Genomic DNA, 25064 nt, shown 5'->3' with positions numbered 1-25064 from the left:
GTTCTCCTCCTTGTCCTGTTTCTGGGGCTTTGTGTACTGTACTGTACTTATGTACAGTTTTGGAGAACTTTACTTCAGTCTTTCCATTTGAGGCTACTTTACTGCATTTCAGCAGAATATATTACTGGTACTTTTAATCACTTTTTATTCCATTACATTAATTTGACAGCTATAGCTCCTAGTTACTTTCTAGATTAGATTGAAACCGCTCAGGCAGATATATAAGTTATATATAAGTACACTCACACATATTCATGTCAGATATGATGTAAAAGTATTTTCAATTCAATCAACCATTGGTAAATTAGATAGCAACTAAATACATGTATGCTTAGCTGAATGTCATAAGTACGAGCTTATGAACTGCACGTGAACGTGCCAGCATTTCTGCCTCGCGACATTTTCAGCAGCGGCATTGTTGCTCTCTGCTGACGGTCGTCGTCGATTTGCCATAGACAGCCAACGTTAACCATTTTCTATCTACCGGAAACATGCACGCTTTTGTAATCGCCTAATGTTGTTTTCCTCGTAAACGATACATAGCTCGTGTTTTTTGGTTTCAAATTCAGGCTCGTTGCTAGCATAAAGCTACGGTAGCTTGATTAGCACTCGCAAAAATGAATTCCAACACGCACGTCATTCAGGTGACGAACGTCTCCCCGAGCACGACGTCCGAGCATATGAGGACTCTGTTTGGATTCCTCGGAAACATAGAGGAGCTGAAACTGTTTCCGCCTGAGTGAGTATTGTGAACTGTAACATTGGTAAAACGTTGTCGTACCTAGCTTGAGGCCTGTAGTGTTGAGTAGGCCTCGCTGCAAGGCATGCTAATGCTAACGTTAGCCCGCGCCTTTAGTGAATGCAGCAGCAGTCACTCCCCTTCAACTAAGGATTATGATTGTTTTGGATTAATCGTTTAGCCCCCAAGTGTCAGAAAATATATTTTTTAATGGCCTTTACAAGTTTTAATCACGTCTGACATTTTATAGACTAAACAATTAATTGAGCAATCAGAAACGTAATTGTTAGATTAACCAATATTTTAAATTAACATTAGTTGCAACCCTAGATGTAACTGCTGCAGCATCTTCTCAATGTACTAAATGCTGATTTAAACAAAGTGGAAGAACAAATTAACTTGGTGTCAATATTGTTAATGAGCTACTGCAATCTACAGTATTTTAACATTGACTATAGGAGGAAATAATTGTTCTCTGCTTTGTATCTTCCTGAATTGAGTTACACCTGACTTCTCAGCAGGTAGGACATGGCGAGGACTGTAACAACAACAAAGGTTCAAAGTGTCAGTGATTGGCGGTGATATTTGATTCCCAGATTGACGACAAGCAATGCACTTATTACAATGCGTTCATAAGAAAATATGTTTGTATGTATTGTATCTAAACAGATAATGAAGAGGTCAGAGAGTGGGTGAGGTTGTGCTGCCTGTACTCTATGATTAAAGGTATAATATGTAGCATTGTCGGTTGCTGTTTGTAAACAAACAACACCACACTTTGGGAAGGTGCAAAAATGTCGGATTTTGAATGAATGCAGGGGAGACACTGAAGCACATAAAAACTCACAGCAATGTAACAACCCGTTGGTCGTCAAATACCGCCGCTTTGCGTCATACTGACGCTAAAGGGGTACATGTCTTGTGCCTTGCTATCAGACGCCAAGGGGAGTGACAAAGCGGCGGTATTTGAGGACCTGGGAATGACGACGGCATACATCCCACATGCTCTTATTAACTTGGGGTTACATCCCACGCTGGGCCCGAAGTATCTTTGCTGATGCCCAGAAACATCTTAAACACAGCAAAATAAGAAGTAACTACAAAATACAGGCAGAGGACAGGGTCTCTGTAGATGGACACCACCGCACACTTCTTGTGGGTCATAAGTGATGATTGAGAGGGATTCTTTTTTTTTTTTTTAGAAAAATGCTGCATATTGTACCTTTTTTAACTTAATTGTCCCAGGGGACAAAAACATCATTACGGTCAGTTTGAAGAAGGCATGTTGGGTCTCCTTGTTCGTATTCTTTGCACAACATATCTGTATTTTCTTCCAGTGACTCTCCCTTGCCTGTGACTTCACGTGTCTGTTTTGTAAAGTTCCTTGAGTCTGAGTCGGTGGGAGTTTCCCAGCACCTGACGAACACCGTCTTCGTGGACCGAGCCTTGATCGTGGTCCCTTTTGCTGAAGGTGGGTGTTTGTTTTATTCTTGTCTCACTCACATGGCTATCTCTGAACATGCATCACAATGTGTAGGTTGTTTTGATAGAATTGCAAACACTATCTGAAGCCATTGTGAGTTCTTTGTGACCAAGCAAAATTCGCTAAGCTTTTCAGTGCTTGGCATTTCTAGGTTTATAAAAAGGGAAATGTACATTTGTGTCCATGTCTGACAATCTAGCTGTAAACTTCTCTCTCTGTTATTTGTGTTGTGGTTTTCATAGTGGACAAGTCATTTGCAGAGAGTCCCTTCCTTGCTGGCTGAAAGTGGTCCTCTGCTGCCATCAGGAGATTAGAAAAAATAATGGCACCAGGCTCGCAAGCCCCCTTCTCTCTCTTGTTCTGCAGTAAAATATTAACTCTTTTTTTAATTTTTTTTCTCTCTGTTCAAGGCATCTTTTATTTTAAAAAAATGAGCCACGCAACTCTTCAGCAAAATAGGGGTATGGACTTCAAGCTTGAACCATTTCTGATCCTCTATTTATTTTTGAACCGTAAGCACCCTGGGTAAGCCTGCTGTAAATGTCCCATTGTGCTTGAACCAATAACTATCAACAATGCGTTACAATTCATGTTATCCACACTTTCAGCATACGTCAGCGCGGAAAGCTACTGTAGGTCAGTCGCTTTGAGTCAATTCCAGCGACATTTTGCACGTGTTATACACGTTTAAAGTTGGGTATACTATATCATTTATGTTAAGTAGCATACATGCAGTTGACAGATCCACGCTGACACTCCTTTGTCCATTAATATTTACTTCACCGCTGTAAGAAACCATAAACGATGCTGCATATACACAGTGGTGTTTCAGTTTGGCTCGAAATATTTCTAGGTTTAAGTTGGGAGTTTGATTAGGTTTCCAAACTCCAGGTGGAAGTTGCTCCGCCCCTAACAGGTGCAACAAAACCTAGCAACAGAGTGAGGGAGACGTCAATCAAGCACAGTGTTACAGGTCCACACAGTTATCAGGAGAGGTCTAATCACCCAAATACGTGACAACTTGACTTTGTTTTCTTGATGCATAGCTGTTCACCAAACATCCAAATGGTATTGCCTCATTAAATGTAATCATGGCCTGATTAAGCTATTGGGGTGCGTTACAAAGGAATATGTAAATACTGGATCTGGACTTGGTATTGGCAGAATGCTGATATTTAATGGCTCAGATCCGGGTAACATGTTTGGGACATCCCTACACCAGCACAAAGCATGCAGGATAGATGCTGTGCATGCTAGGATAGATTTTGAAGGTGTGTGCACGCCGTCATCTACACAATTACTCTGAGCAGATGTTATGGAAGTCAACACGCATATCATTTGGTTATAACCATGAGAAGCACACAAACCGGCGTTGGCATTGACTTGCTCCAAGCCTTGTAATATTTAACTTTGTGCATCTGTATTTCCAAATTTTCACTAACGTGCAAGAGATAAAAGTAGTTTTAATCCTCTGCTTGATGTTGCAGTAAAAATGCTTTTCATTGACCCTCTCCACACATGACTCTGCAAGAGTTGAGTGAATCTCACGTTTAACGGTGGTGTTTCTTTTGTTGTTGTGTTTTACAGTTCTTTTTCCTGGTTCAGCCAGCCCTATATACCAGGCCCTGCTGAAAATGCCACCAACAGTTTTGTCTTCTGCAGCCTTATCCTGTTTCTCAAGTGTCCTTTCTGTTGTGTGCATGTGTGTGCGTGCGTGTGTGTGTGTGTGTGTGTGTCTCTCTCTCTCTCTCTCTCTCTCTCTCTCTCTCCCTCTCCCCTGTTAAAATGTAAAATGTCAGATTAAGAAATAGCCTGTTTTCAGATTGCACCATGGATGATCATCTCTAAGATTTTCCCTTTTGAATTTACTGTTTGATTTCTTCAGCTTTGGGCACATTTGTCATGATTTTATCACAGCTTTTGCTGGTGAGAGCCCGTAACTGTTTAGTGCAGTTTATCTTTGACATTGTTTAGTGTTTTTAGTGACATACTGTTGGCCAAAACCTAGCAGTACTGTAGCTTGTTAGTAATACTTTTATTTGGTTGGCAAGTTGTTGTTTTTTTCTTTTTTGTGGTGGAATTGTACAAAGTAACCACCAACAAAAGCCTAGAAAAGGTAATATGTCTGAACCTTTTCTGTTTTTGTATTGGTAATGGTAAGTAATGTTGAAATGTACCCATGTCTACACCCAAATCATGAACTTTGTTTTCTGTATCTCAATGTTTTTGTGTGCTTTATAGCGAAGCAGCCGGCACGAGTCGCTTGTTCATAAAACATCTAATGAAAGTTGAGAGCACATCCCACGGGACAACTGGCTGTGCTTGCTTACGTTTGGTTCATGACTTAAAAAACAAGTACAGGTGAAAAAATCTTGGCAGTGTTGACCAGTGTGTATTGTGACTTATAAATTCATAGCTGCTAATCATACAATCATACTTTCACAAAAAGAAATCAGGGCTCAAGATTTACAGACAAGACAAAAAATAAAAGTGCATTCTTTTTATTTATTCATTATTTGAATACAGAGTAGTTAGACAGAGGTGGCTTGTCTGCAAGTCTTGTTTGAGTGTTCATCAATGTTTGCGTGGAGCATGTACTGAAATGTTGTTGTTTTTCTCCAGGAGTCATTCCTGATGAATCTAAAGCTATGTCGCTGCTGGCTCCAGCCAATGCCGTGGCAGGAATGATGCCTGGGGGAGGCCTTCTTCCAACACCCAATCCTCTGGCATCAGTGAGTTTTGACATTAAGTTTGATTCTGAAGTATACATTGTGCTCATGATCATTATGGGTTGCCGATGTAGATTCTGGTTGCCTTTTTTTTAAAGATCACTAGTAACTTAGATATTTGTGTTATTGTTGGATAGTTTAAATAATTTCTTGATCTTTTTCACCCCTGGTGAGTTTGCATGTTTGTTGAGATTCTGTCAGGACTGAAAGTGACATTTATTTCTAAAGTAACTCTGATGTAAATGGGCACAATGATTCAGTTTATCGAAACGTGCTGCTCATAATTGAGACATGAGGCTGTGTTGCCTCTGCCGGATGCTTGATAAAAAGTTTTGTGGCAAGTTTTTTTTTTTTGCTAAAAGTGTAAGCGTGTCTGTATTTCAGATGGGAGGGACACCATTTGGAGGTCTCGGAGGTCCCAGCATGGAGCAAATGGCTGCCATGGGAATGCAAGGCCCTAACATGAACCCCCAGGTGAGCACTTGGTCAGTCACAGTCATAGTCGCAGCATGCTGAAACTAAATATTTCTAATTTTAATTTCCCTCTTCTTTATTTTTCAGGCTCTTTCTGCAGACTTTCTGAAGCTCATGCAATCCATGGACCCCAAGTAAGAAACCTTACACGCTCTCATTCAGGGTTTTGCAATCCATTGAGCCTAAATCATTTTTTGGAAGACAAAAAACACAACTAAATAATTGATGGCACTTGCAGACTTAATCCATTAGCGGCCGGACTGAACTTGAATCCAGGGCTGAAGAACGATGCGTCCAATAAGGAGATAGAAGAGGCCATGAAGAGAGTCCGAGAGGCCCAGTCTCTCATCTCTGCAGCCATTGAACCTGGAAGTGAGTGCTCCGCTTCCTCGTGTCGCCTTTTACAGAAAGGGCTACTTGTTTTATGTAGCAGTTTATAAAGTACATTATAATGAAGAAGCCAATGTTCCATTTAATTAAACATTGTGCTGGAATTTTGGCAGCTTTTCAGTATTTGTTCCTGTGAGATATTCAACTTTGTGTCATTGTTTTGCAGATAAAAAAGATGACAAGCGCAAACATTCCCGTTCGCGGTCAAGGCGAAGGCGGTCCAGATCTCGCTCAAGACACCGGTAAAGACACCGGCGCAACGAACTCTGTCTCCGGACAGATGTAAACCAAATGACATGCACAAGATAATTGATTTGCTATGTTTTAAAATGTGATACCGCTTCATTTTTGGCAGACGTTCGAAGAGCAGGTCTCGGCGGAGGTCCCATTCAAGAAGTAGGAGGAAGTCCAAGAGTCCACGTAGGAGGAGGACCCACTCCCGGGAGAGGAACCGCCACAGCAGATCTAGGTCAGCATTGAATTGCTGCCTCATCAAAGTTTAATGCCGACCACTTGTGTTAACCACTGCTTTAGGCTGTCGTTGAAGTTCTGATTTTTATTTTTAAACTCTCTTAACCTTCTGGCTATGAAACTACTCCTTAATACACAATACTTTGTATCACTTGTAAGAGCTGCCAGTACATCCAGTTTTTGCTAACGTTGTTAACCTTGCTTGTGTCTTGATCAGGGACCGGAGGAAGGAGGAGAAGGCTAAGAAAAGGTCAAAGACGCCCCCCAAGAGCTACAGCAGTGCCCGGAGGTCTCGAAGCATTAGTCGGTGAGTGGTCTTCCTTTCAGTTAATGTGATTTACATTCATAAAAGCAAATTACTTTAAAAGGCAGCAGTGCCTGATTTCGCAAGAGTGACGGACGTATAAAATCGTATTTATTTCTTTTACTTTGTGTCTCAGGAGGCACAGGCGAAGCCGCAGTGCATCTCGTTCCCCCAAGAGGAGGTTGTCCAGGTCTCCATCGCTCAGACGGTGAGATGTCAAACACATTTTTACATGCAATTCATTCAGTCATATCTAGTTCAACAACTGAAATCATACATTTGTCATGTTCAGTCACAAGAAAGAGAAAAAGAAGGAGAAGGAGCGTGAGAAGGAACGGGATAGAGACAGGAGGGAGGACAGAGACCGGAGCAGAGACGAAAGGGAACGCTCGGCCAGTAAGAAGAAGAAGAGCAAAGACAAGGAGCGAGACCGGGAACGCAAGTCTGATAGTGAGAAAGGAGACGTTAAGGTATGTTTAGAATATTGTTTTGAAATGAATTAAACATCCCAGAAGATGGCCCCTTTTTTAATAACTAATTATTTAACTGTCATGATCTTTTCTGTTCGTCTCTCTCTATCAAATACAGTAGAAATGCCCCCCAAAAAATAATCTTTCAAAAACAATTGTCCGGACAGGTGACCCGGGATTACGATGAAGAGGAGCAAGGTTATGACAGTGAAAAGGAAAGAGAGGAGGATGACGATGAGAGGAAGAGCGACTCTGACTCTGCCTCATCCACCAAAGGCCAGGAGGAGATGGAGATGGAGAGGTCAGAGGGCCACATCCCCAAAAAGTCCAAAGTGAATGGAGACGACCACCATCAGGAAGACATGGAGATGAGTGACTAAGAACCAGGCAGTGTTAACTTTCCACTTTTATATTTTTAATATAGGCCACGACATGTCTGTGCCTGATCACTCGACGTTAAAAAGAACGATTTGTTGTCTTAACTGTAGAAGCTTTAGCGAAGGAGGGTCTTTAGTAGGAAAGCGGTCAAATCATTTTTGTAAAGATGAGGAAACGAGGACTAAAATATGAATAACGTGAGACATGGTTTTAAATAGTCATTACTGTACTTTTTTAAGATCCTGTTGACTTTTTGTTTTTATTGCCTTTTGTGTTTAAACTTTGTCTTCCTGACAGTAGAATACAAAGTGTTTCCCACTAAAACTCTATGTAAATATTTTACTTGTCGGGATTGAGTCCTTTCTTTCTGTGACTGTTGAGTCACTTTAACGGCCAACTTCGTGGTCATTTTTTGTTTGCTGAACAATTTTGCTTCAACTGTAATGCACGCAGCCCTGTTTCAGATGACCTTACTATTTACAACCCATGGTAAGTGTACACTGTAGATTGAAATGTGTTGTTGCAATGAAATACGACAATAGGTTTTCCAAAGGAAACTAATAAAATTGGGTCAAACTGTCAACTTGTTTCGTCACTGAATGAAATATTTAAAAGCAAAAGTTGGTCATTTCTTTAATCGTTTTCTGTAACTCAATGTTCACAGGTTGTCTGCCAACCGCTGAACAATTCTGAAATGTCAGTTTAAACTTTATTTGTACAGACTAAACCAGGGGTTATCAAAGTGCTCATGACTTCAGTTTGAATTTAGGGTACCAGCATATGTTTAAGAGCCACATGGGAAAAGTGAACACAGAAATGCAACCAGTAGCTCTACAACCTACGAGTTGCTTGTTAAAGGCGCTACGTTTGACGCTGTAGCTGAAAAGTGTATTGCAGATGTTTGTTTATATATATTTTATATAACATACTATACTGCGACACACTTTTATGGTGTACAATGTTATTACTATTTATATTAATAGCATACTACACATTCATTTTTTTTAATCATTATACAATGACATTTTTGTGGCATACTATATATTACTACTTTTTTATTTTTTATTACACTAGTGCAGTGCCTGTTGGCCCATTCGCAATAGCCCTGATGCAGAGCTCTGAAGCTCCGCCAGCGGTGCGACACAGAGCCCTGTTCTCAAATTTTTCAAAGTTTATTAATATTGAATGTTTCACATGTCCAAATTGCACCAAATTCGATGGAACACGGGGTCCCCTGCAAAACGCGAGACGTGCGAAAAACACAAATTCCATGCTTTATGAGTTGGACACTTAAAGATTAAATATTGTATGACATACCAAGACTTTATTTGATGGCATGTTGTATATTATTTTTATGCCAAATTATACTGGTGGTTTTTTTATTTTTTTTTATGGCGTACTCAGAAAATTACATTTTAATGATTTGTAGTGACTGCTACAGATAGACAAAACAGCAGAGTGTCTTAAAAAGGCCCTTTGGTGGGTAGTCTCTTTGTTTACAGCCATACCACCCTGAACACGCCTGATCTCGGAAGCGAAGCAGGGACGGGCCGCGGAGGCAAGTCGTGTATAGTTGGCATACGCTGACAGCCAATGACATTGCAGCATTATTAACGCTGTCCAAGGTGCTCAAAATCCACTTTCATATCGCTGGTTTCAGCTCCTGGATGCAGGTTCGAGTCTCACTTGGGGCTAAGCCTCTCATCAATGATAAAGAGCTATTCAAATCAAGAAATGTTTATCCAACTTGAACTGTTCTTGATTATCACTAGATTGTAGTGGCAGATAGATTATCAAGTACTTGACTTATTTATGGCTATTAACCTATTATATTGTAGTTTTTACTGTTGACTATAATGATTCACGTATTAATGAGATGTAAACAGTGAATGAAATATATTTATTAAACACAACAGGGACAGTGAATATTGAACACAGAGCCAATAATGCAAGGTCACAAATACACAACACAAATATGTTAAACAAATATAATAATGCCAAAACACTCCCCTTTTCTCTTACTTTCCCTTTTCAACCTCCCATCTCTTTTTTTCTGTCTCATAAAAAGCAGACCCCTGGAACTCATTCCAGGTCGTCTCCTTCTCCATGCCCTGGTCTTTGTAAAAGGAAAATACTTTGCCAGGGCAGTAAATGTACTTCCCTGTTACTCCAGGGAACCCCGTATGAAAATGAGGACTGTTTGGGCCCTGCTTCAGATCCATCTGACAGAATCCACACTTGCGACCTGTGGGCAGGGATTCAGTCCTCTTCTGCTGTCCTCTCTCCTCCACCCTTTTCCTTGTGGCAGCCAGTTCCAGCTGAAAGAACTTTGGGGAAGGAAGATCAGAGATGCTGTCGATTAATTCTGGCTGGGGAGGGAGACGCCACAATGACACCATCTTCATGAGCCTGACCAGAGACCCATGGATTTCAGCTCTGTCTTCATCCAGATCCTCTGCTGCTGTGAACAGGTCCACTGGCTGACTTCATGGTCGTAGCCAGGGAGCTGTGGAGGAGGACGGGTGGGGACAGCTAACGGCCTGGGTGATGGCTCACCTAGTCAGACAAGAATAAACAGAGCAAATTAGTACGATTTTGTGTGCGTCTTGATTTAATCTTTTTGACATGAAAAACCTTCAAATACTAACTTTGATCTCTCTGTGCAGTTGACAGTTGACCGGGCTCTGCAGACGTCTCAGGAGAAATCAGGGGGGCCTCTGACACTACAGAGAATATTAAACATATTATTATTATTATTGACAGTAAGATGAAGCAAGGATGTAACATGACATCTACACTGTAGTCTGTGAACCTCAGCAAGCTGGACACTGGAGTGCTGCCTACTTTTTGTCTGAATACAGTGCAGCAGTGACTTTAAAGAATTAACAACAGTTTTGATGGGACACTACATATAGTATATTTGTAAGATGCAAATACAGGTCAAATAATACACACCAGGAACTGTGACAGTCGCCTCTGTTAATGGACAACCCGCTCCTTCTGGCAGCAGACACATGAGCTCCTAGGGAACAGGCACAGGTCTCTCTACAGTTAGAGCGGTGGCTGCAAGGAGAGAAGGATCACAAAACATAATCAACGGTTTATAACGGATATGAGCACAGTGAATATGACAGATATGTTTACATGTTAGATGTATTTACCATCTACTTGTGAACCCTTCAGATGAGTTGGTGCAGCCAGTGCAGCAGATGGTTCTACAACGGAAAAAACCTTGTAAGTAATTTATATTTTGACAATATACAAACACTACTGTTAGTATCGTTACTTCACCTTTCTCAGCCTTATCCAATGAAACAGACTGTTTCTCACATTAATATATAAAGAATATACTTCATTCATACACATGTGTTTATGTTTCAATGGGTTAATATTCAGTCGTCAGTCATTATGATGTAACCTAGGCAGGTGAAGCAACATGGCACACTTCAAACACGTGCATTCAGGTGTTAGTAACACAGCAGTTGCATACATACATATTGTTTCTTTTTAACCATATAAGAAAACAAAGAGTGATACGTATCCTCATCATGACTGGTATCAATTCATAGTCACTAGGACAACAAGCAGAACACCAAAACACAAACAGGACCAGAACATGGTCAATATGAGAACGGTTCAAGTCTTCATGTGGGATAAGAAGTCATGGTCCCAGGGTTGTCGGTTGATGGCAGAACGATTTTGGTGAAACACGATTTTGGTGAAACACCTCTTTTTGTTCCTGAAGCCTGTTGTTGTCTGGCTGTTGATGACGATGCCGAAACAGCTGTTAAACACAAACAAAAACACATCATATATACTGAATATAATGAATCTTCAGGTGGTAGAAATAAAAGACAGCAAATGTTTACTCACAGCTCTGCACATGTTGCTTTGAAGGAGAGATACTCAGCATCCCTCTCTCCAGCTCTTCATCTTCATCCATCACTGAGATGCAAACAGACGAGAATAAGAACGTCATTAAATTAATATCTTCTTGCACTTCTTGTATAATGTAATAAACAACATTATTTTAACAGTGATGGAGAAAGTCTACACATCTTGTACTTCAGTAAAACAATATGTATTAATACCACCACATGGTGTAAATACTCTTTTACAAGTAAAAGTCCTGCATTCAAATCTTACTTACTCAAAGTCTGACTGAAGTAAAAGTACAAAAATTCATGTGTTCATCACTTTAATGACTTTATATATTGCTGGTAGTTTAATCTGTAATAACACATAATTTATTAGTTGAGTATATTTAGTATGATATCCTTAATCTGATAAATAACTAGCAACTAATGCTGTCAAACACACGTGGAGCAGTTAATGTACACAACTATGAACTACATGCATTAATGACGATACGTGACGTGATACAACGGAGACGTGCGTGTTTATTTAACGTTAACGTGAATCAAATGAAGCACCGGGTCCGCACCGCACAGCACAGGTGTGCGAGATTAACTGGTTTTGAATTAACTTGTTTATGTGGGAGTGCCTGAGGCAGATGTGTGGTAGGAGTGGCATTTCAGGACCCACGTAGAATAAACAGGAAATAAATATGTCGATCGTTTCGCCTCTGTCTTTCACGTAGTTTCTACGGTTTCTTTTGATAGAATATAAACGGAACACTTTGCTGGAAAATGTACTACTCGTTCGCGAGGCTGGTGGTAGGTGTCGATGCCTGTTCTTTGCTCCGTGGCTCAGTGGTAGTTCAGATGACACTTGAACATCATGGGTCGGTCAACGGTTCGATTCTTGTATGATGCATATTTCGACTATTTTTATGTCACCAGACAACAAATCTTATTTCCGTAATGAAGATGGATAATTGGTCGTGGTAATGCTGTCGAAATCCTAAATTAATACTCCAACAAGCCTCTCCATCGTAATGTTTCAACAGACACCCTAACCCCTGCGTGTAGTTATTAAACCCTCTAGTAACAAAACGAGAGTTACCAGTCATGTCTAATCTGGATGAATGTGTGCTGCACAGTGTAGAATATCATTAACATAAGATGCATGTCCGTCGTCTTTAATATAAAACATAAGCGATGTGAGATAGCCTACAGAAATTGAATCACAAGTTAATCTGGGTGGATCACAGCTTCCCACAGTTGACAGTCATCTGTACGCTGTGTTTGAGCTCATATGTTTAACTCACAGGCTGTATGGATGCACAGACAGGTATATCGGTCTCAAATCGACTTGGCATGAGATTAATAACGATATATGATACAAATATAAGACGGACAACAGAGCGTTTCTTAAAGGATTTATTGACGTAAGTATTTTGTATTGACGTAAGTATTTTGAACAGGCACGGACACCTACCACCAACTTTGTCATTCACTCTGGTCCTCGTTATGTGTCCTCGGAATCTCAACCACAGCCTCGCGAACGAGTAGTACATTTTCCAGCAAAGTGTTCCATTTATATTCTATCAAAAGAAACCGTAGAAACTACGTGAAAGACAGAGGCGAAACGATCGAAATATGTATTTCCTGTTTATTCTACGTGGGTCCTGAAATGCCACGCCTACCACACATCTGCCTCAGGCACTCCCACATTACAAGTTCATTCAAAACCAGTTAATCTCGCACACCGGTGACTTGGAGCAAAGTCCAGGTAGAGAATCGATAAAACAAATAACGGAACAAAAACAGATAAAGTATGTCAGCGACTTTGAACTGAACACAGCTTTTTGGGGAGACCTAACATATTTGGCTAAGACACTGTTTTACAAATTAAAAGCCGACGGAAGTTCGGGCTAACGTTAGCTATCTATGTTGGCTCATTAGCTCCCGAAGCTAAGCGAACAGGGTTAGCTCTTTTAGGCTAAACTCAAGCTAACGGTAAACAAATGCGCGTGAAGCGGAGTACCTGGTCGCACGAGCCTGCGGAGCTGTAAAGGTGAGTGTTTTATGTTGTTAACCTGAAGCTAACTGTTAGCTAACAATAACCTGTGGAAGATAACGTCACGTTAACTTCACTGCATCACCTGGACAGGTAAACATAACTGATGACGTAGACCAGTGGTGGAATGTACCTGACGTCATTTACTCGAGTAAAAATATGAGGTACTTGTACATTAGTTGAGTATTTCCATGTTGTGCAACTTAATACTTCTCCTCAACTATATTGTACATTATACTGTACTACATCTCAGAGGTACATATTGTACTTTTTACTGTACTACATCTCAGAGGTAAATATTGTACTTTTTAGTATTGTCACAGTTTGGTGTGTGTACTTTTACTTCCTCCACCACTGACATAGCTCTACTTTGTTCATACAGTATGTCAACAACAACAATAACAACAACAACATTCACATCTGTAGAACTATCGGATATCAGCTGATCTCAGCTATTATTGGTATTAGTGTTTAAGAGTCCAGTTGGGAAAAAACATCCTGTAGTTCCTCTTAAAGTGTTTTCTTATCTGTCACTGTCTGTTGTGTTTACCCAGGATGCTCCAGGGGCCGTACGGCAGCCTGGACCGGGACCGGCCCCTTGTCCGGCTCCCTTTCACCAGCTTCGCTGTGGGGACGGTGCTGCTCCCTCTGACCGGCCTCATCGCCTGCCTCTTCATCTCACTCGTGTACCACTTTGAGGATGCCACGTACACACACTGTCATGTGAGTGATCACCTGGTGTCATAAAAGAAAAGAATATACTGATGTGGAAATCATAATGGAGCTCTAAATTAGGGCTGGGCGGTATACCGGTTCAACCGGTATACCGGTTTTACTTTCCATACAATATGAATTTTTCATATACCGTCATACCGGTGCACAGCCGTAACAACTTCTGTCGCGCTTCAACAGGCGAACAAATATGCCGCTAGTAGCGCTGTGGTAGGCGCTAGTTCTCTTAGCTGTATTGGGAGGGAACCCTAGTCATGGTCATAACTTTATAACAACAATTAATAACCCACAACTAACGCTCTTTAAGAGGGTAAAACACCACGACACAACAGTTTGTGACAGATAAACAATTTGTAGTACTAATAATTGTACATTTATAAAATTTCACTGATGAACTGCATGCTGGGTATAGCTCGCTAACAGTCTGCTAACAGCTGGGAGAGGCTCTGTCACTCCAGTAACGTTACATTAAAGAACAGAAAAGAGCTATGCAGGATGAACAAAGACTGAACAACAAAAGGTATTTAGGTCAGACACATATGCAACGCTGATTACCGTAATATGTGTGGTATTTGTTATAAATGTACGTTTGTACATGGAGGGGCTTCTTCTTCTTCTTTAAATTCCATTGGCGGATCGCAACCAACTTGCATAGGTGCATATATAGGTGCATATTCTCCGTCTACTCAACTAAACAACATATTATTATTATTAATAAAGAGACTTTCTACAAAATAAAAGACTTGTAGATCATATAATCAAGCTTTCTCTCTGGAGATTACTGACTTTTAAACCATAGTTTAAATAAATGGAGAGAATACAAACCATTAAATTATGACCAGATCTAATAGTAGAAAAGATATGATCTGTGTTTCCTGTTAGAAAAGCTCAAATAATCGTCCATGTGTGTTTTTACTTTTTGGCCCTCAGGTGTCAAACTACCTCCCATCCATCAGCGGCGCCATCAGCCTCGTCCCTGAGCGCTACATCTGGCGCTGCTGCGTCGGTCTTCACTCGGCACCGCGCTACCTGGTGTCCGTCGCCTATTTCAGCTTCTACCGCGGCCGCTTCTCCAAGAGGCTGCCGGAGCTGCTGCTGAGCGGGCTGGCTCTCCTCTGCAGCCTCACCGAGAACACCGGCCTGCTGCTGCTCACGTACGTGTCGTCCACCGAAACCTACAGTGAGTACAAAAACTAATTTTAAAATCTTTAGATAGCTTATTATTGTGTGTGTGTGTGTGTGTGTGTGTGTGTGTGTGTGTGTGTGTGTGTGTGTGTGTGTGTGTGTGTGTGTGTGTGTGTGTGTGTGTGTGTGTGTGTGTGTGTGTGTGTGTGTGTGTGTGTGTGTGTGTGTGTGTGTGTGTGTGTGTGTGTGTGTGTGTGTGTGTGTGTGTGTGTGTGTGTGATGAAAGTGTTCTAATAACCTGTCTGTGTCCTGCAGGTGCTCATAAAAACGGTTTCGTCGTGTTCATCGGGAGCTCGCTGCTGCACATGCTCATTACGTGCCGACTGTGGCAGGTGATCAGGAGACACTATGTGAACCCGGAGGTAAACAAACATTCACCACCTGAAACCAAGCTGCTCTGAGCCGAACGCACCGCACGACTTCAACGCTCCATGTCACCGTTATTTTACCTTTCTCACCATTATTTACCTGAATATCTCCAATGGGCCTGTAGATCATAAACTAACATGTTTATGTTATCATCATCAACAACTTTGTCTTTGTACTTTGTTATAATAATCGCTAGTGTTCACATTCATCAAACCCAAACAACAGCTGCTAAAAACACTTAATATCAATATTTATACAACATTATATTTGTATTTGATCAGGTTCTGTACAAACCTTCAGCAGTGCTGAGCTTCACCTGCAGAGGGCGCCACCGAGCTAAAGATCCACCTCCTGAGCACAGGTCCTTTGAATCCACATTCATTCGGACCTACTAGACTCTGGGGATCCGTGAAGAGTGCTTGAGGACGCGCCCTAATAACTTGAAAGGTGCTTGAGGGGTTCTAACGGTTCTTGTTTAGGCCCCAGTGGTACTTGAGGAGGTTCTTTGGGTTCTTGAGGAGGACCATGTGGTTCATAAGGTGGTTCTAGTGGACCCAGAAGAGTGTTCATGGTTCGTGGTGATTTTTAGGGATCCTTGAAAAGATTCTGTGGTACTTGATTAAATGAGGACATTCTAAGAAGTAGCAGGGGTGCTTCAGCGGTCCTTGAAGAGGATTTAGGAGTTGAGGATTTAAGAGGGCCTCGAAGAGGTCCAATGGTACTTGAGGAGGTTCTTCGGGTTCTTGAGGAGGACCATGTGGTTCCTGAGGTGGTTCTGATGCCCTCTTTAAGGTTCTAGTGGACCCAGAAGAGTGTTCATGGTTAGTGGTGCTTGAAATAGTTGAAGTGTCCTCACGTCGCCCGTAGTGGTCATTAAGGATGATTCAGGAAACGTTGGGAAGGTTCTGTTGGTCCTTATGCGCTCATGGAGGTTTTTAGGGATCCTTGAGCAGAGTTCCCCGTGGTGGTTTTGGGAAGTTTTTTGAGGAGCTTGTAGAGCAAAGCTTGTTTCTGGGGTCATTGAAGAGGTTCAAGGATTGCTTGAGGACATACTAGGAAGTACAGAAGGTGCATCGGGGGTCCTTGAAGAGGATTTAGGAGTTGAGGAGAGGATTCAAGAGAGCTTGAAGAGGTTCTTGAGGATGTTTAATGAATATTTTACGAGGCGTTGTGGTCTTGAAGAAGAGTGCTGCTCAGACCGCGAGGTCCTCCAGGAGGTTTTGGGGTCAATGTTTGTGTCTTTCCCACAAACTGACGTCTTGTAGTTTCAGATAAAGACGATCAGGTCTTTACATCAACAGTCATTAGAAACCATGAAGACGTTCCAGATGGAACTTCTGTCTGAAGGATTATTTCGGTGCTTCCCTGTTTCACTTCAGCTCCGGTACTTCCTGTTTGCTCGCGTCATGTGACCGCTGAGCTTCCAGGAATCCTCCACCAGCTGATTAATATTAATATTTAATGCCGTCAGTATTCCCACACATCCTGGAGAACCTTTGATTATTTAATCCGTTGAACACTCTGCTCTCCTGCGTCATAATAACTGTTTTATGATAAAAGTATTAGTTTTATGTGTCTTTAAATTTAGTTAGTTGCTCGTGTGTTCTCAGGTTTTCATCACAGTAAATATCTGTTTTGATTGGATGATGAGACATCCTGAGACTTAATAATTACCACTAAGTGAATTAAAAGTATGCTGAATCATCTATAAGAAGCTCCTGTTTGCAGTTTATCCTTAAATGTCGTGTCAACGATCACCGGATCACTGAAGAAAACTTCAAAACATGAAGATTCTCAGGAAACTTCTGCAGTTTAATTAAGAAGTCTTTTATTGAATAAAATGGCGACAACATTGTTTTGTTTTTACTCTCAGATATTTCTGGTTGTTAAAGAACCAAAGCGTCACCAGATAACAGATTTACATTATTGATCCATTTAGTCAGATACCTTCCAGCTATTCTGATAATTGATTAATTGTCCTTTTTAAAGAAAAGAGACAAATATTCAACACTTTCAGCTCCTCTATGTGATGATTTACTGCTTTGTTTACTTATATATCTTATTATATATATTTATTATTTTTAGTTGAGTATAATCAAGTGTTTATTGGACAAAACAAGATATTTAGGTTCTGTGAAAATCACTAAATACGTTAAAATGCACCAAATATTCAGTTTACATGAATAAAGAAAATTAATATTCACTAATATTCCTGTTTACATGCAGCCGTTCATACTCTGATTAACGTAAATGCTGCATCCTCATATATGTATGTATGTATTTATTTATTTATTTATTTATTTATTAATTAATTAGTGAATGAGCTATGTACATGTCCAGAGAGTGATCCTAGAACCTAAGAATATCAACACATCACACATGTTTTAATATAAACATCATCCATAAACAATAATTCAGAATATACAAACATAATATGATGTTTACATGAAGCACATTAAATTCAGAATATTTTCTTATTCAGAATAATCGTGGAATATGATTGAGCATGTAAACGTAGTCACTGTTTACGACATTTAATTGACAATGAAAAGATGTAATGATCACAAGAAACCCGTTTCTCATCACACGTCTGTACTTAATCTATAAATCTATAAATACGTTTTTTAAATTCTCTCTCCAGGAAGTGAGGTCGTTCCGCTGGAAGCTGCGTCTCTTCCTGTTTAACGTCGGCTGCTGTCTGGCTGCCGCGTACTTCTTCACACGCCACAACAAGTTCTGTGAGACCGGAGGTGAGCGTTCAGGATCAGCTGTTGTTTGTTGACGTCGGGGGGGGGGGGGGGGGATGATGACTCACTGGTGATGACTCACTGGTGCTCTCTGTGCTCTCCAGTCTACACCCTGTTCGCCCTCTGTGAATACCTGGTGGTCTTCTCCAACATGGCCTTCCACATGACAGCCTTCTGGGACTTCGGGAGCAAAGAGGTGATCGTGGCCACGCCCCCCGAGGACAAGCGTTACTGAGCGGCGACCTCACCTGTGGACAGGTGACAGGAACTCTAAAAACTTTATTTAACATAAGCAGCGTCATGAACATTGTTGATGTGTCAGTGCTGCAGGTGAGATTAAACTTTTTTTTATCATTCCAAAGACACCAACGTCGTGTTTTTTATAATCTTCAGCAGCGATACCAACATGTTTCATCCTCTACTTGCTGTTTAAAACTTCGACTTTACAAAGAAGTGGACGTAGTCGTCACCCGTTGGTTTGTGGACTGGAGTTTTGACGACCAGTGAACAGGAAGTGACCATATCTGGACTCAGGAGGAGTGACATAGAGACGCCGTATACGTCTCTGTTAGAGACCTGTCAATCACTGTGTAGCCCCGCCCTAAAGCATCCCCTGCTTTATGGTCTGTTTGACTCTAAATGGACCATAAGTTACTAAATGAGCATCATGCTGTGTTGAAGAATACTTGAAACTAGAGATTGAGACCATAAACTCATGTTTACAATGTATAATGAGGTAATAAATCAAGAGAGAAGTAGTCATTTTCTCATAGACTTCTATTAGCTTGATTTATTCTCAAAATGTCAAAAATATATATTTATTTATTTTGCACTAATCCTGAAAATTCTAACATTATCCTCGATATTTTGACATTCTCGAAATGCAAAATAAATAAAAATGTATCTTTATTTTTTTTTTGTCCTCATTATGTCTGGCACTGCTAGTCTTCCGTAAAAATATCAAAATTCAACTAAAATGAATCTACATTTTCCTCAAAGGACTGAAACTAAATCATAATTTGGTGCCAACATGAACTCTGCAGTGAAGTGAAGATGTTTTTAAAGCTCCTGTTAATAACTAACATAACACTTCCTGCTTGTGTTTCATAATAAGTGCATTTGAACATGAAGGTCTTTTATTGTGAAACAACCAAAATAAATGATTTTTTAAATGCTGGTGAGGTTATTTAACAATCAGCTGACTTGTCACTTTAAGGTTAAATTATAAATCGGACCGGTAGAAACTAAACACGAGTCTTCTGTTAGTTTTGTCAGATACACAGAAATGTCCCGTTGTTACCAAAATCACAAGAGGTTGTCTTGTACGGTGGCCTTTTTGGGACATTTCAGACTCATCTGAGTCATGTGGTTTTCACTACAGCAGAATCAAGCTCATTCAGACTCTGTGCATATTTAATCATCTAAAGGTTGTAATGAGTGTCTGTCTGTCTGTTGATGTGTTTATTTGATAATAATAAACAACAACTTTAACATTCCTGTTTCTGTCTCGTAGATTTTAGTATCTGTGTCGGTGTGTTAGAGGCCATGATGGAAGAAGATCTTATACTAAAGTAAAATTAACTAATACCACTACAAGTACTAATACCACTACAAGTAAAAGTCCTTAAATTCAAAACAATACGTAAGTAGAAGACGATGAGAGATCTCCGTCTTTACACCGCTGACACTTGCTCATCTGAAAAAGAGAAGAGAAGACGATGTTTAACAAATTACAAAGACAGGAAATATACATGAAACAGAAGTTATGCTTCAAATATGTAGTTGATAAATTAAATGAATAAATAACAAATTGTTGATGTTATCCAGTAATAGCTGTATAACATAGCCTGTATTCATGTAAAATTGACAGAGTATGTTAGTATGTTATCAAGGCAATTGATTTGTCGAGCGTTTGCTCGTTTACCGGGCAATGCGCAGGTGCTATAGATAGACAAAACAGCAGAGTGTCTTTAAAGGGCCCTTTGGTAGGCAGTTTCTTCGCTTACGGCCATACCACCCTGAACACGCCTGATCTCGTCTGATCTCGGAAGCTAAGCAGGGTCGGGCCTGGTCAGTACTTGGATGGGAGACCGCCTGGGAATACCAGGTGCTGTAAGCTTTTTGTCCCTCCTCTTGACAAGAAGCAAAGGGCGCTGCTGCACTGTACTGTGCTACATAACATTCCATACTCTATGCTGCTATGTTATCAAGGCAATTGATTTGTCGAGCGTGTGCTTGTTTTCCTGACTTGCTACATTTTAATTTCATGACATTCACTGCGACTTTTTGGACATTTCGCTGACATACTGTACCATGACGTTTTTGATGACTAACTGTACCATGATATTGATGACATAACATTCTATACTCTATGCTGCTATGTTATCAAGGCAATTGATTTGTTGAGCGTGTGTTCGTTTACCGGGCAATGCGCAGGTGCTGTAGATAGACAAAACAGCAGAGTGTCTTTAAAGGGCCCTTTGGTAGGCAGTTTCTTCGCTTACGGCCATACCACCCTGAACACGCCCGATCTCGTCTGATCTCGGAAGCTAAGCAGGGTCGGGCCTGGTCAGTACTTGGATGGGAGACCGCCTGGGAATACCAGGTGCTGTAAGCTTTTTGTCCCTCCTCTTGACAAGAAGCAAAGGGCGCTGCTGCACTGTACTGTGCTACATAACATTCCATACTCTATGCTGCTATGTTATCAAGGCAATTGATTTGTCGAGCGTGTGTTCGTTTACCGGGCAATGCGCAGGTGCTATAGATAGACAAAACAGCAGAGTGTCTTTAAAGGGCCCTTTGGTAGGCAGTTTCTTCGCTTACGGCCATACCACCCTGAACACGCCTGATCTCGTCTGATCTCGGAAGCTAAGCAGGGTCGGGCCTGGTCAGTACTTGGATGGGAGACCGCCTGGGAATACCAGGTGCTGTAAGCTTTTTGTCCCTCCTCTTGACAAGAAGCAAAGGGCGCTGCTGCACAGTACATTTTCATGTACTGTGCTACATAACATTCCATACTCTATGCTGCTATGTTATCAAGGCAATTGATTTGTCGAGCGTGTGCTTGTTTTCCTGACTTGCTACATTTTAATTTCATGACATTCACTGCGACTTTTTGGACATTTCGCTGACATACTGTACCATGACGTTTTTGATGACTAACTGTACCATGATATTGATGACATAACATTCTATACTCTATGCTGCTATGTTATCAAGGCAATTGATTTGTCGAGCGTGTGTTCGTTTACCGGGCAATGCGCAGGTGCTGTAGATAGACAAAACAGCAGAGTGTCTTTAAAGGGCCCTTTGGTAGGCAGTTTCTTCGCTTACGGCCATACCACCCTGAACACGCCCGATCTCGTCTGATCTCGGAAGCTAAGCAGGGTCGGGCCTGGTCAGTACTTGGATGGGAGACCGCCTGGGAATACCAGGTGCTGTAAGCTTTTTGTCCCTCCTCTTGACAAGAAGCAAAGGGCGCTGCTGCACTGTACTGTGCTACATAACATTCCATACTCTATGCTGCTATGTTATCAAGGCAATTGATTTGTCGAGCGTGTGCTTGTTTTCCTGACTTGCTACATTTTAATTTCATGACATTCACTGCGACTTTTTGGACATTTCGCTGACATACTGTACCATGACGTTTTTGATGACTAACTGTACCATGATATTGATGACATAACATTCTATACTCTATGCTGCTATGTTATCAAGGCAATTGATTTGTTGAGCGTGTGTTCGTTTACCGGGCAATGCGCAGGTGCTGTAGATAGACAAAACAGCAGAGTGTCTTTAAAGGGCCCTTTGGTAGGCAGTTTCTTCGCTTACGGCCATACCACCCTGAACACGCCCGATCTCGTCTGATCTCGGAAGCTAAGCAGGGTCGGGCCTGGTCAGTACTTGGATGGGAGACCGCCTGGGAATACCAGGTGCTGTAAGCTTTTTGTCCCTCCTCTTGACAAGAAGCAAAGGGCGCTGCTGCACTGTACTGTGCTACATAACATTCCATACTCTATGCTGCTATGTTATCAAGGCAATTGATTTGTCGAGCGTGTGTTCGTTTACCGGGCAATGCGCAGGTGCTATAGATAGACAAAACAGCAGAGTGTCTTTAAAGGGCCCTTTGGTAGGCAGTTTCTTCGCTTACGGCCATACCACCCTGAACACGCCCGATCTCGTCTGATCTCGGAAGCTAAGCAGGGTCGGGCCTGGTCAGTACTTGGATGGGAGACCGCCTGGGAATACCAGGTGCTGTAAGCTTTTTGTCCCTCCTCTTGACAAGAAGCAAAGGGCGCTGCTGCACAGTACATTTTCATGTACTGTGCTACATAACATTCCATACTCTATGCTGCTATGTTATCAAGGCAATTGATTTGTCGAGCGTGTGCTTGTTTTCCTGACTTGCTACATTTTAATTTCATGACATTCACTGCGACTTTTTGGACATTTCGCTGACATACTGTACCATGACGTTTTTGATGACTAACTGTACCATGATATTGATGACATAACATTCTATACTCTATGCTGCTATGTTATCAAGGCAATTGATTTGTCGAGCGTGTGTTCGTTTACCGGGCAATGCGCAGGTGCTGTAGATAGACAAAACAGCAGAGTGTCTTTAAAGGGCCCTTTGGTAGGCAGTTTCTTCGCTTACGGCCATACCACCCTGAACACGCCCGATCTCGTCTGATCTCGGAAGCTAAGCAGGGTCGGGCCTGGTCAGTACTTGGATGGGAGACCGCCTGGGAATACCAGGTGCTGTAAGCTTTTTGTCCCTCCTCTTGACAAGAAGCAAAGGGCGCTGCTGCACTGTACTGTGCTACATAACATTCCATACTCTATGCTGCTATGTTATCAAGGCAATTGATTTGTCGAGCGTGTGCTTGTTTTCCTGACTTGCTACATTTTAATTTCATGACATTCACTGCGACTTTTTGGACATTTCGCTGACATACTGTACCATGACGTTTTTGATGACTAACTGTACCATGATATTGATGACATAACATTCTATACTCTATGCTGCTATGTTATCAAGGCAATTGATTTGTTGAGCGTGTGTTCGTTTACCGGGCAATGCGCAGGTGCTGTAGATAGACAAAACAGCAGAGTGTCTTTAAAGGGCCCTTTGGTAGGCAGTTTCTTCGCTTACGGCCATACCACCCTGAACACGCCCGATCTCGTCTGATCTCGGAAGCTAAGCAGGGTCGGGCCTGGTCAGTACTTGGATGGGAGACCGCCTGGGAATACCAGGTGCTGTAAGCTTTTTGTCCCTCCTCTTGACAAGAAGCAAAGGGCGCTGCTGCACTGTACTGTGCTACATAACATTCCATACTCTATGCTGCTATGTTATCAAGGCAATTGATTTGTCGAGCGTGTGTTCGTTTACCGGGCAATGCGCAGGTGCTATAGATAGACAAAACAGCAGAGTGTCTTTAAAGGGCCCTTTGGTAGGCAGTTTCTTCGCTTACGGCCATACCACCCTGAACACGCCCGATCTCGTCTGATCTCGGAAGCTAAGCAGGGTCGGGCCTGGTCAGTACTTGGATGGGAGACCGCCTGGGAATACCAGGTGCTGTAAGCTTTTTGTCCCTCCTCTTGACAAGAAGCAAAGGGCGCTGCTGCACAGTACATTTTCATGTACTGTGCTACATAACATTCCATACTCTATGCTGCTATGTTATCAAGGCAATTGATTTGTCGAGCGTGTGCTTGTTTTCCTGACTTGCTACATTTTAATTTCATGACATTCACTGCGACTTTTTGGACATTTCGCTGACATACTGTACCATGACGTTTTTGATGACTAACTGTACCATGATATTGATGACATAACATTCTATACTCTATGCTGCTATGTTATCAAGGCAATTGATTTGTCGAGCGTGTGCTTGTTTTCCTGACTTGCTACATTTTAATTTCATGACATTCACTGCGACTTTTTGGACATTTCGCTGACATACTGTACCATGACGTTTTTGATGACTAACTGTACCATGATATTGATGACATAACATTCTATACTCTATGCTGCTATGTTATCAAGGCAATTGATTTGTCGAGCGTGTGTTCGTTTACCGGGCAATGCGCAGGTGCTATAGATAGACAAAACAGCAGAGTGTCTTTAAAGGGCCCTTTGGTAGGCAGTTTCTTCGCTTACGGCCATACCACCCTGAACACGCCCGATCTCGTCTGATCTCGGAAGCTAAGCAGGGTCGGGCCTGGTCAGTACTTGGATGGGAGACCGCCTGGGAATACCAGGTGCTGTAAGCTTTTTGTCCCTCCTCTTGACAAGAAGCAAAGGGCGCTGCTGCACTGTACTGTGCTACATAACATTCCATACTCTATGCTGCTATGTTATCAAGGCAATTGATTTGTCGAGCGTGTGTTCGTTTACCGGGCAATGCGCAGGTGCTGTAGATAGACAAAACAGCAGAGTGTCTTTAAAGGGCCCTTTGGTAGGCAGTTTCTTCGCTTACGGCCATACCACCCTGAACACGCCCGATCTCGTCTGATCTCGGAAGCTAAGCAGGGTCGGGCCTGGTCAGTACTTGGATGGGAGACCGCCTGGGAATACCAGGTGCTGTAAGCTTTTTGTCCCTCCTCTTGACAAGAAGCAAAGGGCGCTGCTGCACAGTACATTTTCATGTACTGTGCTACATAAC

General features: G+C 41.7%; 2 protein-coding genes and 11 non-coding genes across 17 annotated transcripts; all 13 read left to right on the top strand.

Moving 5' to 3' along the window:
• The first annotated feature begins 379 nt into the window (after positions 1 to 379).
• Positions 380 to 8021, top strand: LOC142946643 (serine/arginine-rich splicing factor 11-like). 4 transcript variants are annotated; one of them, XM_076088083.1, is made up of 12 exons: positions 380 to 739; positions 2077 to 2210; positions 4845 to 4954; positions 5336 to 5425; positions 5513 to 5559; positions 5664 to 5797; positions 5982 to 6057; positions 6171 to 6284; positions 6504 to 6593; positions 6727 to 6798; positions 6883 to 7060; positions 7182 to 7279. In XM_076088083.1, the coding sequence occupies exons 1-12, from the start codon at positions 618 to 620 to the stop codon at positions 7245 to 7247; spliced, it is 1233 nt and encodes a 410-aa protein (XP_075944198.1). In that variant the 5' UTR covers positions 380 to 617; the 3' UTR covers positions 7248 to 7279. The 4 variants fall into 4 exon arrangements, with proteins under 4 accessions (XP_075944198.1, XP_075944199.1, XP_075944197.1 ...); XM_076088084.1 differs by having other exon boundaries at positions 381 to 739; positions 7179 to 7279; XM_076088082.1 differs by having other exon boundaries at positions 384 to 739; positions 7228 to 8021.
• Positions 8022 to 12038: 4017 nt separating this feature from the next.
• Positions 12039 to 19886, top strand: LOC142946644 (acyltransferase PGAP2-like). 2 transcript variants are annotated; one of them, XR_012953099.1, is made up of 7 exons: positions 12039 to 13357; positions 13915 to 14083; positions 15023 to 15272; positions 15533 to 15639; positions 15928 to 16093; positions 18288 to 18396; positions 18498 to 18525. XR_012953099.1 is itself a non-coding variant. In XM_076088086.1 (6 exons), the coding sequence occupies exons 2-6, from the start codon at positions 13916 to 13918 to the stop codon at positions 18626 to 18628; spliced, it is 765 nt and encodes a 254-aa protein (XP_075944201.1). In that variant the 5' UTR covers positions 12043 to 13357; position 13915; the 3' UTR covers positions 18629 to 19886. The 2 variants fall into 2 exon arrangements, 1 of the variants encoding a protein (XP_075944201.1); XM_076088086.1 differs by lacking the exon at positions 15928 to 16093 and having other exon boundaries at positions 12043 to 13357; positions 18498 to 19886.
• Positions 19887 to 20393: 507 nt separating this feature from the next.
• LOC142947199 (5S ribosomal RNA) lies at positions 20394 to 20512 on the top strand. Its single transcript, XR_012953291.1, has one exon. It is a non-coding gene; the product is annotated as a 5S ribosomal RNA (ribosomal RNA).
• A 379-nt stretch (positions 20513 to 20891) lies between these two features.
• LOC142947190 (5S ribosomal RNA) lies at positions 20892 to 21010 on the top strand. Its single transcript, XR_012953283.1, has one exon. It is a non-coding gene; the product is annotated as a 5S ribosomal RNA (ribosomal RNA).
• Positions 21011 to 21210: 200 nt separating this feature from the next.
• On the top strand, positions 21211 to 21329 carry LOC142947198 (5S ribosomal RNA). The gene has a single exon (XR_012953290.1). It is a non-coding gene; the product is annotated as a 5S ribosomal RNA (ribosomal RNA).
• Positions 21330 to 21720: 391 nt separating this feature from the next.
• On the top strand, positions 21721 to 21839 carry LOC142947189 (5S ribosomal RNA). The gene has a single exon (XR_012953282.1). It is a non-coding gene; the product is annotated as a 5S ribosomal RNA (ribosomal RNA).
• A 379-nt stretch (positions 21840 to 22218) lies between these two features.
• On the top strand, positions 22219 to 22337 carry LOC142947188 (5S ribosomal RNA). Its single transcript, XR_012953281.1, has one exon. It is a non-coding gene; the product is annotated as a 5S ribosomal RNA (ribosomal RNA).
• A 200-nt stretch (positions 22338 to 22537) lies between these two features.
• On the top strand, positions 22538 to 22656 carry LOC142947187 (5S ribosomal RNA). Its single transcript, XR_012953280.1, has one exon. It is a non-coding gene; the product is annotated as a 5S ribosomal RNA (ribosomal RNA).
• Positions 22657 to 23047: 391 nt separating this feature from the next.
• LOC142947186 (5S ribosomal RNA) lies at positions 23048 to 23166 on the top strand. The gene has a single exon (XR_012953279.1). It is a non-coding gene; the product is annotated as a 5S ribosomal RNA (ribosomal RNA).
• A 379-nt stretch (positions 23167 to 23545) lies between these two features.
• Positions 23546 to 23664, top strand: LOC142947184 (5S ribosomal RNA). The gene has a single exon (XR_012953277.1). It is a non-coding gene; the product is annotated as a 5S ribosomal RNA (ribosomal RNA).
• Positions 23665 to 23864: 200 nt separating this feature from the next.
• On the top strand, positions 23865 to 23983 carry LOC142947183 (5S ribosomal RNA). The gene has a single exon (XR_012953276.1). It is a non-coding gene; the product is annotated as a 5S ribosomal RNA (ribosomal RNA).
• A 570-nt stretch (positions 23984 to 24553) lies between these two features.
• Positions 24554 to 24672, top strand: LOC142947182 (5S ribosomal RNA). The gene has a single exon (XR_012953275.1). It is a non-coding gene; the product is annotated as a 5S ribosomal RNA (ribosomal RNA).
• Positions 24673 to 24872: 200 nt separating this feature from the next.
• LOC142947181 (5S ribosomal RNA) lies at positions 24873 to 24991 on the top strand. The gene has a single exon (XR_012953274.1). It is a non-coding gene; the product is annotated as a 5S ribosomal RNA (ribosomal RNA).
• The last annotated feature ends 73 nt before the right edge of the window (positions 24992 to 25064 follow it).

Source organism: Anarhichas minor, unplaced genomic scaffold (assembly GCF_050575085.1).
Source record: "Anarhichas minor isolate MPS153535 unplaced genomic scaffold, ASM5057508v1 ptg000010l, whole genome shotgun sequence".
Taxonomy (NCBI): Eukaryota; Metazoa; Chordata; class Actinopteri; order Perciformes; family Anarhichadidae; genus Anarhichas; species Anarhichas minor.
This window is presented reverse-complemented; position numbering and strand designations above follow the sequence as displayed.

What these genes read in the sequence shown, in the direction of transcription:
- LOC142946643 (XM_076088082.1), top strand. Translation starts at nt 618, where the DNA reads ATGAATTCCAACACGCACGTCATTCAGGTGACGAACGTCTCCCCGAGC. An exon ending in CACCCAATCCTCTGGCATCA is followed by an intron (nt 4,955 to 5,335) that starts GTGAGTTTTGAC and finishes TCTGTATTTCAG; the next exon opens with ATGGGAGGGACACCATTTGG. An exon ending in GTGAGAAAGGAGACGTTAAG is followed by an intron (nt 7,061 to 7,227) that starts GTATGTTTAGAA and finishes TTGTCCGGACAG; the next exon opens with GTGACCCGGGATTACGATGA.
- LOC142946644 (XM_076088086.1), top strand. Translation starts at nt 13,916, where the DNA reads ATGCTCCAGGGGCCGTACGGCAGCCTGGACCGGGACCGGCCCCTTGTC. An exon ending in GTCGTCCACCGAAACCTACA is followed by an intron (nt 15,273 to 15,532) that starts GTGAGTACAAAA and finishes TGTGTCCTGCAG; the next exon opens with GTGCTCATAAAAACGGTTTC. An exon ending in CAAGTTCTGTGAGACCGGAG is followed by an intron (nt 18,397 to 18,497) that starts GTGAGCGTTCAG and finishes TGTGCTCTCCAG; the next exon opens with TCTACACCCTGTTCGCCCTC.